Here is a 12,788-nt window from a genome sequence, read left to right on the forward strand (position 1 = left end):
GCTACTCAGGTAATTGAGGTGCGAGGATCCAAGGCCTGCCTGGAGGATTGTGTAGATTCAAGGCAGGTTGGGCAACTTAGTAAATGCATGTCTCTAAGCAGAAAATGAAAACAGAAACTTGCCCCCTAAAGTAGACCCTGAGATTAATTTTTAAAAATATATATGATGAATGGATAGATATGATAAAGCCACACGTGGTGCCAACTGGTGGAGTATGGTCAAGTGTCTGGTTACTCATGCCGCAGTCTTTACCCTTTCTGCACATTTCCCATAAAGAAATATCAGATGAAGGTTGTCTCTAGCCATAAACTACCTCAATTTAAGCTAGGCTCTTGACCGATACAGTCCCTGGAACAAAAGTGAGGGGTTTATGTATGTTAGATCCATTTCATCTTTGAAGACTCCAGTGGGGGTTAGCCATTGCTCAGGTCCCAAAGTAGTGCTGGTCACATGCTGGTGGGGAGACAGTTGTCATCCTGAATTCCGTGTGACTGTGACCTTGTAAGGGTGTGTTCCTGTGGCGGCCACATCACATGCCAGCTACTGTGTGGTGTGGGCCGCGCGTTCCTCCGCCTCCTCTCAGCCTGCCTGGCATTCTTCCCTCCCCAGTGGCCTGGCCGTATGCCTCAGCACAGCCTGTGAAATGTCCTGTGGCTTGGAGCCCCAGAGTGAGTGGAGACACTATGATATGAAGGAGTGTTGGTACACAGGGACACTCCAGATGGTCCCCTTCCTGTCGCTGGTATGTTGTGTGCACTGCAGAGAAGATAAGCCAGAAGAAGAGGGCCAGGAAGTTGAGTGGCTATAGCCTCTCTAAAGTTAGGTCCTAACCTATATTGCGGAGCAGATTCATCAGTGGCCAGGAGCATGCTGGGATCCGGTGTCAGAATAGCCAACTCCAAAATGGAGGTGAATTCACTGCTGAGCCCCACTGTGATGACTTCCAAAGTCCTGCTCTCCAGTCTTGAACTCACCTGTGGGTGGACACTCAGTACATTCAATCTCCTGCTTTTCTTGATGATGTCAGCCTTAGCAACAGGCACCAAGGAGGAAGAGACGCTGCTAAAACAGTCAGCCTTTAAAATGAGCCACTTAGAGAGAGAGTGAGAGAGAGACAGAGACAGAGACAGAGACAGAGTGTTCAGTGGTTAACAACACTTGCTGTTATTGCTGAACAAACTCCAATTCCCAGCACGCATGTCAGGAGGCTTACAACAGCCTGCCAAGTCCATCTCTGAGGGCTGTGACACCCTCTCTTCTGGACCAGTGGACACACGTACATGTAGCTACCCAGAGAGACACACAAATGAAAGTGAGCCTTAGGAAGAGTGAGCCATTTATAGCACTTCAAAATTGAGATCCCCAGAGGACCCAGTATCCATGCTTTTCAGGACACTCACGTTAGTTATGCCCAGCTCCAGGCAGTGATGATGACACTACCCTTGAGGCCTACAGAACCTCGAGGCAACGCCTCCCTGTTCCTAACAACGAGATAAAAACAGCCATACTTCTTCTTGTTTTGATTGGACTGCATTTGCTAGGGATCTAGCAAGCGAAAGAACAAGCAACAAGTTGCAGACAGACAGCAAAACCATCATCAAACTGGGCCCTTTGGCCATCCAACAGAGGTGACTAGGAGAGCCCAGTAGAGAGAACAAGTGAACAGCATCCAATCTGTTGCTTACAGCATCCCCCTGAAACAAGCTGGGGAAGGAAAGCCCTGCTGAGACAGATTGCTGGGGCTGCCAAATCAGAGTCGCAGGCCAAGCAGAGTGCGTTTTGTGGACGTGCTTCAGCTCCTTCCCACTGCAGGCATTCTTAAACCTCTGCTGGAGATGGTTAACCTTCCAGTTCTCAAGGGCACAATGTTTATAGTACCCTTAGCTGTGTGCGATTGCACGGCCAGGGGGCTAGCCTGCTCAGGACAGTTTCAGAGGACATTTGGAGGAGAGCTGCTTCTGTCCTCAGAGTCTGCTTTTGGCAAGCACATGACAGTTGCAGTAGAATTTAATTTCTATTACACTTCCTCCCTGACAGACTGGGGACAGGACCCATCCAGCAAGGAGAGCGAGGTTGCCCCCAGTAGGCTGTCATGATGGCTAAGCCTGCTGTAGGAGACAGCAGAGTAGTTTAGACCAGATACACTGAGCTGACTGGGCTCTACTGCAGCTCACTGGGTGACCTTCTGTAAGCTGTCTCTTCTATGAGTCAGTTTCATTCAAGAGTGCCTTTAGCGGGGAAGGGGTGATTAAGATAGGGTTTCTCTGTGTAGCCCTGGCTGTCCTGGAACTCATTCTATAGACCAAGCTGGCCTCAAACTCAGAGGTCCACCTGCCTCTGCCTCCCAAGAGTGGAGATTAAAGGGGTACGGCGGCACCACCCAGTATCATGTCTCATAAAATGAATAATGCACCTGCCTCGTGGGTTACTGTGAGAATGGATGGAGCCGACGGCACCACAGTCAGTGCCAGGTGTGAATACAAGTGAGAACACTTGAGTACCCGTGAGGGCTGAGGCTCCAAAGCCTTCCCTCGCTACCCCCAACCCACCCCCAAATGCGGGGCCTCAGGGTCAGAGCTGGAAGTCAACATCTTGCTAGGACTCAGGAAGTGTGGCCGGCTGGCTCGGTTTTGCTTGGGCCTGTAACAAATCACCATATGTTTTATGCATTCAAGCTGTCGGGAGGTCAGAAAGTCCAAGTTTGTTTCCTCTGGCTGAAGTCAGGGTGCCTACGAGTTGTACTCCCTCACATCCCTGGAGGTGCTAGGTCTCCCCAGTTGCTCCCTTAGAGCAAAGTTTCCTTGCATTTCTTGGTTAGCTTGCAAGCCAGCTGCAGAGTGTCTTGCTTCTGATGTCCCCTAGCCTCCTTCTGTAGTCATCCCCAAGCCCCTGGGGGTTCTGTTGTATGAACCTTGTAGGTAGATTTGGGGCCCAATCGGACCGTCCAGAAGAGGCTGCTCTGCCTAATCTCATTGGTAGCTTTGCCTCCCGATATTCAGTTTCTGGTGTGGACATATTGGGAGACTATTTTCACACATCTATTGAATCAGGAAGCTTTTCTGGTTTTGTGCCACGGCTTGGCCAGGGACTGGACCATTTAATAGCAACAGTCTATACCCTGCCAGGTCACGTGGATTATCCTGTGGTCTCATCAGGCCCTTGCTATGTCTCAGTCTCTGTAGGATTCCTCTCCCTGGCACATGGCAGGCACTGGGGGGGGGGTAGGGGGAGGATGTGTCTATCATATTGAAAGACCATCAGGTCCTGACTGATGCATGTTTGTGTCCTTTCAGGCCATGGAGAGTGTCACTGTGGAGAATGCAAATGCCACGCAGGTTACATTGGGGACAATTGTAACTGCTCAACAGACGTCAGCACATGCAGGGCCAAGGATGGGCAGATCTGCAGTGACCGAGGCCGTTGTGTCTGTGGGCAGTGCCAGTGCACAGAGCCTGGAGCCTTTGGGGAGACGTGTGAGAAGTGCCCAACCTGCCCGGATGCTTGCAGCTCTAAGAGGTAAGGGCCTGCTCTTCCACCCTCAAGCCCAGGTCTGTCTTTCATCAGGCAGCCCTCCCTAGACAGCCTCTTGTGCTTGCTGCCTAGCCTCTCCCAGTTATATACAGCCTGACTGCCGAACAGAACTTGTACTAACATTCGCCAAAGCACTAGCTATGAAATGTTGTCATTTGGTGGTTGTGGGGAGGAAGAGAGGATCGGCAAAGTTAAAATAGTCCACCAAAAAGGGACATCACTGATCCAGTCTGAGCAAGTTTAGAGATTTTGGAGTGACAGCAGGGAATGAGACAGACCTGGTGCTGGGTCCAGATGAAACAGCACCTTCAGAGCCTTGAACATGCTATAGCTTGCTCAAAAAAAAGGGGGGGGGGGGAATGTGGTGTGCATCCTTCTCCGAGTGACTACGGTCCTCCACAGAGCATCTCCCAAACAATGCTTCATAGATCAGGCCTGTGGGAACTGCGGCATTAAACAGACTGTAATCAAAAGGCAAATAGGATGGAAAGGAGCCGACCTAGATAGGGATGCCTCTAGCGAGCGTGGGGGCTTTGGATTTTTCTGCTCTATTTATACTGATAATAGAGCGGGACGGATGTAGAGGTTGTCTGGGCTACAGACACTTTGGCTCAGCGCTGGGCCGGGTCACACAGCCTGATGACTGTCCTCCGCTTTGGAGTGCAACAAAGGTCAGTTGTAAGAGTCAAGCCACAGTGATGCCTGGAGCACAGGCATGCCTGCTGTTGGCTGTCAGAACTTGCTGGATAACAGCTGTGTCATCATTGGAGCTGAGGAGCCAGGCAGGCAGCGGGGGAAGTCAGGCACCAAGCAGAAACAAGTGGCCATACAGGCAGTGTTACTCCTTGGCGGAGGAGCACAAGTGTGTGATTTTCTTTTGGCAGATTTCCCCCTGCAAATGTCTGGCCAGGCTGATAATGAAGTGAGCCGATGCGCGCAGAGCCTGCAGTTGTGGCTGGTCAGCTGTGCTTTTGAGCACTCTGAATGGCCTGACCCTCCCTGGCCATGTGCCACAGAAAACCCTGGGCTCGGGCAGCAGAACCTACCTTCAGATCGAGAGACAAGATAGGCAGGGAGTGGCCAGGCACCATGCCTGTGTGACTGGAATCACAGCCCTAGTCAGCAGGTTGTGGCCAAGGGTCTTCCCCACCCCCAAGGGTCTCCAGCCCCCAAGGCTTCCAGCCAGTGTTGCTCCCTTCTGCTGCTCAGGGCACATGAGGCTCATGCGAGTGAGCGGAGCTAGGGGAGCACACTGGAGTCAGTAAGAGAGGAAGCCTCCCCTACCTTCCTGTGGGGTTGTCTTGGGCAGTTAAAAGGCCTCAGGGAAAGGCAAGCGTTAGGAAGGCCCAGAGATAGGGACTGGCCCTTCTCATCTATCCCTGGACCACACTGACCTCTCTCTCATGGTCTAATGTAAACTTGTTTCTTTTTCCTCTTCCTTCTCTTTCTCTTTACCTACCTTCCTCCCTCCCTCCCCTTTTTTCCTAAGTTCTTTTGACCATGGAATCTTAGGCCATTTTCCTACTGTTTTCTGAGAGGTTTTGACCACTTTCTTTGGTCGTTCATCCCTCAAGTTCTAGAACTAACCAAACACACCCTTCACTTCGGTGAGGTCACACCCGGCTCCAGCTGATTTTAGTTAACATGCCTTGAACAAAAATCTCTGTGAGCGAGCGGAGCGGCTTTTTGTGTAAAGGGTCAGACGTGCTTGCCTATGTAACTACAGTGCGTTCTCAGCTTTCCCCCAGCACAGGGGGCTCAGCTCTAGGCTGCTGTATCCATGTGGGTTGGTGGAGGGTGTCCTAGAGGTGACCTGGAGTTGTGATGCAGCAGCGTGTCTGAGGGAAGCTGTGGATTCCAGCCAGCCGGAAGCAGGCATCCTGTGTCAATCGGAAGGTCCAGCAAGCATGAATGACCAGAGATGGGACCACCCCTTCCTGGCCGCTGGCCAAGCCTGCCTACCCTGAGGGGAGGGGCGGGGGGAGAAGGGACCATACAAGATGGGAGATAGTTATGAGCCGTACTGCCTAGCTGCAACTCTATGGAGTATCTGCGTAAGATCAGCCCAGGAGAGGAGGATTTGCCACCAGCTCTGGAACAGCTAGACTCCTAAGCATATCAGTGTCCTCTTGAGAAAGTCGTGGCCCTCTCTCTTCATGATCTACCCACTGTCCAGTCCTTGTTGGTGTCCAGAAGGTGGTTCAGAGCATGTCTGGGAGGCAAGACTCCAGGAGGGGCCCTGATCTGCTTCTCCTAGGCCTTTCCTCTGGAAAGTAGCTCTACTGTGATGGCGCTCCCTCCTGCCCCGAGGTCAAGGTGCCCAGCTCCTGTTTTGATCCCCCATCGGTTTTGTGGGGATACCCATCACTTTAGTGTTAGGGTACCTTCCCTGCTTAACCCCCTCTCATGTCTTTAGACCTCTGAGTGCCACTTTCCCAGAGTCCCCTGTGTTGCTTGACACTACTAACTCTGCCCTGAAGTTTGCTTGTCCCACGGCACAACCCTGGTCTTCCCAAGGAGGCAGGGACCTTTTCTCTCTTACAGATTTTTTTGGGGGGAGGGGGTGAGACAGGGTTTCTCTGTGTAGTCCTGGCTGTCCTGGAACTCACTCTGTAGACCAGGCTGGCCTCGAACTCAGAAATCCACCTGCCTCTGCCTCCCAAATGCTGGGATTAAAAGCGTGCGCCGCCACCACCCGGTTTCTTACAGATTTTAACAGCAGCTTTGGTGGTTTCTTTTTGTTTCCTTGTGTTTCCTAGAGAAGGTCTCTGTTATAAGATGTACCAGCTTTAGTGTAGACTATCACCACATAAGTGGCCAGTGTGCCCTGAAGGACACTGACAGGTGAACTCTGTGTGCGGATGGGGTTGGAGCCCAGGGTACCCAGACACTGGCATCAGGTTCTTCCCAGCACCAGAACTGCCAGGAAGCCCCACCCTAGAGGTCAGCTCTTAGGGTTGCAGTTGGGCCCAGGCATTGCGGCTCACTGAGCCTTGTCCAGAGACTGACAGATGGGGATCCTGAAGTAACACAGGGCTTCAAACACTGGACCCATGAGTGCAGAGGCTCCTCCATGGGCCAGGAGTAACTTTTATGCCCTGGAAACCTCTTCCACAGAGCTGACTCCTCGGCCAGTTCACTGTAGTAGGGTGCAGATGGATTTGGCTTGGTTCCTGCTGTCAGCATTGGGAATGTCTGCAGGTGGCAAATTGACCAGTATACCAGATACATCTCTAAGCTCTGAGACCCTAGAGCTTCCTTTTAACACCAGCATGATGTCACGGGCATCATGCCCCCATAGTCAGACTTACAGAGTACAGCTGAGCCTTTGGGACCACGTACAGCGGCTAACGACGACCACCTTGATTTTTCTCAGAGACTGTGTCGAATGCTTGCTACTTCACCAGGGGAAACCTGACAACCAGACCTGCCACCACCAGTGCAAAGATGAGGTGATCACGTGGGTAGACACCATCGGTGAGTGCCCTGCAGAACTATGGACAGCTGTCTCTCTGGATCTTGTCAGGCATCTAGGATTTTTTTCCTTCCCTAGGGAGTGAATGGTCTCAGCCTTGAGTTTAGCCTGGTGTAGCTTCCTTGGCACGATTGCTGGCTCCCCAAGGGGACCCTGGGGTGAGGCGCTTGCATGTTATTGGCAGGACTCTTAGTTTGGAGGCTGCCCAAAAGGCTGCCCATAGAATCAGCACACAGCCATGACCTGAAGATTTGGGGCTGGTTTTTATGTAAATGATTATGGTGTTGATTGTAATGGTCATTAACTGATGAATGGTAAAGCAAATGTATCATATGTATCCATAATGGGATATTATCTTACCACAAAACAACGAGGCAGAGCACTGGTATTATAATGTGTACGAGCCTCCAAAATATTGGGCTAAGTAAAGAAGCTAGGGAGAAAAAGAACATAGATATTAAACAATGTCTACAGTAGGCAATGCCAATTGAGAAAGACTAGGAAGAGGGGACGTGAGATTGAATGGAGACAGCAGATGGAGACATTTTTGGGTGGTGGTACAACATTGTGAGTTTCCTAAATTGGCCACATTTTGAAATGATTAAGCAGTTCCTAAGGGACTGCATATCTGAAGAGAGAAATTTCAACCAAGGCTCGCCAGTACTAGCAGACTTGCCCTCTGCCATGACCCCCAGCTGCTGTAAACTCCCGGCCCTGGCTTTGTCTGCCTCGGTCCTGGAGTCTCTCTTTATAGATTCTTGCTTCCTCTTCCCTGGTTTTGATGGACTGCTTGGCCCGGTCACATAGCATTGATGTCTGCTGAGTCTGTTTATCTCACGAACATTCAGTGAGCGTTTACCATGTGGCCAGCCTCCTGCCAGACTCTGGGGAGTTGGGAATTCTTTGCAGCCCCTCACATCCCAGCCTTTTGCTCTTTCCATGGCTTGCTCTCCAGGGCCTTGGCTGAGCTCTTTTTTCATGAAGCACATGTAGTGAGGAAAGAAGGGTTCCCTTCCCACCTCCCACAAACAAGCCTGTCCTATGTGGGACAGCTTCTTCCTACCAGACCCACCACGAGGTATCTGCAGAGAAGTATGCGTCTAAGTTACCGTCTGCCCCTAGACAGGCTTTCCTTCTTTCCTTATTTATTTACTTGTTTGTTTGCTTGCTTCTTTACTTATTTTCAAGGCAAGGTCTCACTATGGGAGTCCTGGCTGACCTGGAAGTCACTATGTAGACTGAGCTGGCCTCCAGCTCACAGAGACCCACCCGTCTCTGCCTCATGGGTGCCAGGATTAAAGCTGTGCACCACCATGCCCAGCCTTATTATTTTGTTCCTATTTTTATATTTTTCTCACTATATATCCCACTTCAAAGTTTCTGTCCTCCTGTCTCAGACTCCCAAGTACTGGGATTATAATTGGGTGCCGTGGCATCCAGTTCTTCCTTGTGCTTTTAAAAATACGCTCTCACTAAGTCTGAGGGGGACTGAGAAAACAGTTGGGCCATCATGTTTGGGAACCACGCCAGGTGTCCATCTACTTCCTAGCTGAAGCGCCTGTTGAAAAGATAGGAAAGGAAACACATTTAGTGTCGCAGCATTGACCTGTGGCTGTGGTTTGGGATGCTTGTACCCCTACGGCCTAACTTCCCTTTCTCCAACCTCTTTGCCTCCTAAAGATCAGTCCCTTTTCTGGGGTCCTGGTACCTGGACAGGACAGGGTCGAGGGCAGTGTGGGGAGAGAGGAGGATTATGACAGCCAAGGAAGGGGTTTGTCAGGAGTGAGACCTGTTATACACAGAGCTGGCCCTTTAATGGCCTGATCTCTGACAGTGTGGAGCGCCACCACACAGCAGCCTTTCATCCTCAAAGCCTCGCACCTTGAGTTCTAGCTCTCAAGGAAGAGCGACCTCTGGTCCTCTTTAGTCAACTCAGTCCGGCAGACTGGGCCAGGTTCCAAAAGCAGTCACTCACTCAGGCCTGCAGCATCCAGTTCTGTTCAACCGTGTCCACTCCTAACCATTGGAGACTTCTTTTATTTCATGTCACCACTAGCCAACACTTCAGAGGGTTGACAATCCTGATGGGATCCACATGTCCCCAAATCAATAAGCTCAGCCCTGGGTCTGTGATCTTGGTGTTAGAAATCTGAGCTCGTTTTAAAGCCCTGTGGCCTCTTGGAGTCTCCCATCTTTTCCTGCGGGGCTTGGCTTCCAACCCCATCCATGAGTGGTTCTAGTGCTACCCAGAGAGATGCTTAGGGTGTCTCTGCTTGCTTCTCTCCTAGTCAAAGATGACCAGGAGGCTGTGCTTTGCTTCTACAAAACTGCTAAGGACTGCGTTATGATGTTCAGCTACACAGAACTGCCCAATGGGAGGTCCAACTTGACGGTCCTCCGGGAGCCAGGTACGTGAGAGTCTGAGGGACCATCCTCGGCCCTGTTTCTTGTGCCAGTCCCTTTGTGGTGGTGCAAGCCTGTGAACCCAGCACTCTGGAAGGTAAAGACGGGGAGATGAGAGATTCAAGCCATTTAAAGGCCAGTCTGGGCTACTTGAGACTCCATCTCAAAGTACGTGTGTGGAGCACACTAGCAGAGCGCTGAGGCTGGGGCAGTGGGGCTTTGGGAACGATGCTGTGGGGGCTTACTGTGGAGGAAACCTCGAGTACTGAGTTAAAGGGTTTTGCAAGGTGCAAGGCAGCTGCTCCACCAGGGCAGCTAGGGGGTCCGTTAAGTTGAGGATTATCCAGTCCGTCTGACTGCTGCTATTTTCCCCAGTGGAGATTCCAAGGGCAGATGGAGCTCTGGGCCTAGCTTTCCTCCCTGCCGCCTGCTCAGTACCAACAATTCTATCTTGTGTTTGTTCTGGGCACCAGGACTAACGCCTGGGCCTCAAAGTGACTGGGACTCCAGCCATTTCAGTTTTTGGATTGGAGGAGGGAGTAGAAAAAGGTTTGTAGAGTCCAGGTCGCAGAGCCCAATTTGCAAGTTGAGCCCAATGCCCCAAACACTGTAATGCCTTCCTAGGCCAGAGACAGGAAGTGTAGCATCAACCCAGGGCGCTTGCCTGTGGCTTTGAGGCCTTGCTTTCAAGCCCTATCTTTGCTTAGAAATAAGCACATTTACTCCTTAGCGCTCTTTGCTAAGGGCTCAGAAATGCTTGACCTCAGACCAGGCCTTTCGGAAATGGTGCATGCTACCTCCTGCCTGCCTGGTTTGTTCCTGAAGCCTCCTGCCCTGGAGGTGGGCTAGGCTTGAGCCTCTGGGACACAGCCCAATAGAGGTATAGCCATTGATCAGGGGCCTCATTTCTGTCACGGCTTGGCTGTGTGACCTTGAAACAGTGACTGAATTCTCTGACTCTGTCTGTTCCTTGGGGAGACCTAGCTCAGCTTTCAGTCTCACTGAGGCAACATGAAGGGGGAATGGACAGAAGGGAGGGAGCAACTTTTCACCTCGGACATAACCAGGATGCTAACGGCTCTGCCCACCCGTCTCCTGGTCCCTTCCAGAATGTGGAAGTGCCCCCAATGCCATGACCATCCTGCTGGCTGTGGTTGGCAGCATCCTCCTGATTGGGATGGCACTCCTGGCCATCTGGAAGCTGCTCGTCACCATCCACGACCGCCGAGAGTTTGCCAAGTTCCAAAGTGAGCGCTCCAGGGCCCGTTATGAAATGGTAAGAGGGGGTGGTTAAAAAAGAGGTTGCTGGCTTAGAGCCAGGGTCAAAGGCTAAAAACAATCAATCAAACAAACAAAAAAAAGAGCTAGGTGTGGTAGTATTCACCTATAATCCCAGCTGCTTTGGAGGCTGAGACAGGAGTTTGAAGTTCAAAGCTTAGCCTGGGTTACTTACCAAGCCCTTGTCTGGAAATAAATGACCAAATTTTGAGTGTAGTTCAGTGGTAGTGTGCTTGCCTAGCATGCGCAGGGCTCTGGGCTCAATCCTCAGTATCACAGAGCAAACAAACCGACCTACCAACAATGAAGAGTCAACACCTTCAGTACTGAATAGGAGAATTACACACCTGGAAGACTCGAGGGGCGTGCAGATCCTGGTGCATGTTGGGACTGCTGAGGGTGAAGCGCCAGAGGCAGGCTCAGTGGGGAGTTGGACAGACACAGAGACGGAACCCAAGAAAAAAGCTCGAGCTCTCAGGCCTGGTTGGATGGTCACATGAGCAAGCCCTCTGCCCCGGGCACACGCAGGCTCAGAACAGAGCTCAGGGGAAGTACCCCTGACTCCCCAGAGTTAAGAGTCTGTCTGTTCAGGTTCCAGGGGACTTCTGGGGCTTTCTGCCTAAGCCCTGTATTCCACAGATGAAAAGTAAGAGCTCAGAGAAGGAAAGGGATTCCCCCAGAGCACAGAACAAGTCAGAAGCAGGCATCCCTGCAGGTGCTGGACGGGCCTGAGGCTGAACTAACACGTGTGCTCTCCTCTCTTGTGCTCGCAGGCCTCAAACCCCCTGTACAGAAAGCCCATCTCCACACACACTGTCGATTTCGCCTTCAACAAGTTCAACAAATCCTACAATGGCTCAGTGGACTGAGGCTCCTGGATGGCTGGAGGGGGACTAAGGATGAAGACTCTGGCGTGCCTTGGACTTCCTGGACCATTTGCTCACGCTAGCTAGGCACGCACGGATAATGGAGATGCCCTCCATTGAGCCCTAAGGGACCTGGTAGCCACACAGCGGGCCACAGGCACTTGGGGCCACTTCCCTCCAAGCCAGGGAAAGCAAGGAGACTCTGGTGTTCTCAGCTTCCCCTCTGCCGCCTCCAGCTTGCTGTCTCCATGAACCTCTGAAGGCCTGGCTGCCCTCTTCCCTGCTGGGCCAGACAAGAAGGTATCCGGAAGAGTCTGTGTGTACAAAGCTAGCGCGCAGCCTGGCTTTTTCCAGTTGATCGTTTTTTTTTCTATGAAATAAAAAGGTCACGCATTTATGGTGTAGATCTGATTACTGGTTCCCTGAGGGCTGTCTGCCTGGCATCTGTGGGTGTTGGTAGAATTGGGGAGTTGCCTGTTGAAAGTACATGCCTTGCAAATGTTAGGTTTTGCCCTCCGGTCTGTGTTTGTTTAGTGCTTTTGTAATGAAAAGGAAAGACTGGGAATGAAAAAGTAAGGATGGAAACCAAGCAACTTTGTGTTGGCTTTGTACATTCGGGCATGCGCCTCCTTTTCTGAGCGGTCTTGAGTAGCCCCAGTAGAGACTGGCATGTCCATACACTTTATCAGGGACAGGACTTGAACCAGACCAATACTCTGGAGCTGGGCTCCCTGATGTGCGTGGGTAATTACGGTGCTGAGCAGGTACCATTGGGCCTCCCTGGTTTTGCTTAGAGTTCTAGATAGACACTGTCCAGACCACACGTGTTTCCCACCTATGTTCTGCATTAGTAAAGCTAGGCAGGAATAGATGGTGCAGATGCCAGTGAGTGGAGGGGCGTGGCTTCCACACGAAGTGTTTCTTATGCTGTGTGTACTGGCTGGTTTTGTGTGTCAACTTGACATGAGCTGGAGCTATCACAAAGAAGCCTCCCTTGAGGAAATGCCTCCGTGAGATCCAGCTGTAAGGCATTTTCTTAATTAGTGATCAAGGGCAGAGGGCCCATTGTGGGTGGGACCATCCCTGGGTTGGTAGTCCTGGGTTTTATAAGAAAGCAAGCTGAGCAAGCCAGGGGAAGTAGTGCAGTAAGCAGCATCCCTCCATGACCTCTGCATCAGCTCCTGCCTCCAAGTTCCTGCCCTGTGCGAGTTCCTATTCTGACTTCCTTTGGTGAT

The 12,788-nt window shown here is 51.4% G+C and overlaps 1 protein-coding gene across 3 annotated transcripts in view; it reads left to right on the top strand.

Annotated features, from left to right (window-relative positions):
• Itgb5 (integrin beta 5) overlaps positions 1–12,142 on the top strand; it is a 119,674-nt gene extending 107,532 nt beyond the window's left edge. The window contains exons 11-15 of one of the 3 annotated variants that reach the window (NM_001145884.1): positions 3,294–3,516; positions 6,908–7,008; positions 9,295–9,414; positions 10,519–10,685; positions 11,461–12,142. In NM_001145884.1, the coding sequence (NP_001139356.1) occupies positions 3,294–3,516; positions 6,908–7,008; positions 9,295–9,414; positions 10,519–10,685; positions 11,461–11,556 (707 nt within the window). In that variant the 3' untranslated portion in view covers positions 11,557–12,142. The remainder of the gene's footprint in view (positions 1–3,293; positions 3,517–6,907; positions 7,009–9,294; positions 9,415–10,518; positions 10,686–11,460) is intronic. The other 2 variants (NM_010580.2, XM_030248983.1) reach the window with 2 other exon arrangements.
• Positions 12,143–12,788: the final 646 nt, after the last annotated feature.

This window comes from Mus musculus, chromosome 16, assembly GCF_000001635.26.
Source record: "Mus musculus strain C57BL/6J chromosome 16, GRCm38.p6 C57BL/6J".
Taxonomy (NCBI): Eukaryota; Metazoa; Chordata; class Mammalia; order Rodentia; family Muridae; genus Mus; species Mus musculus.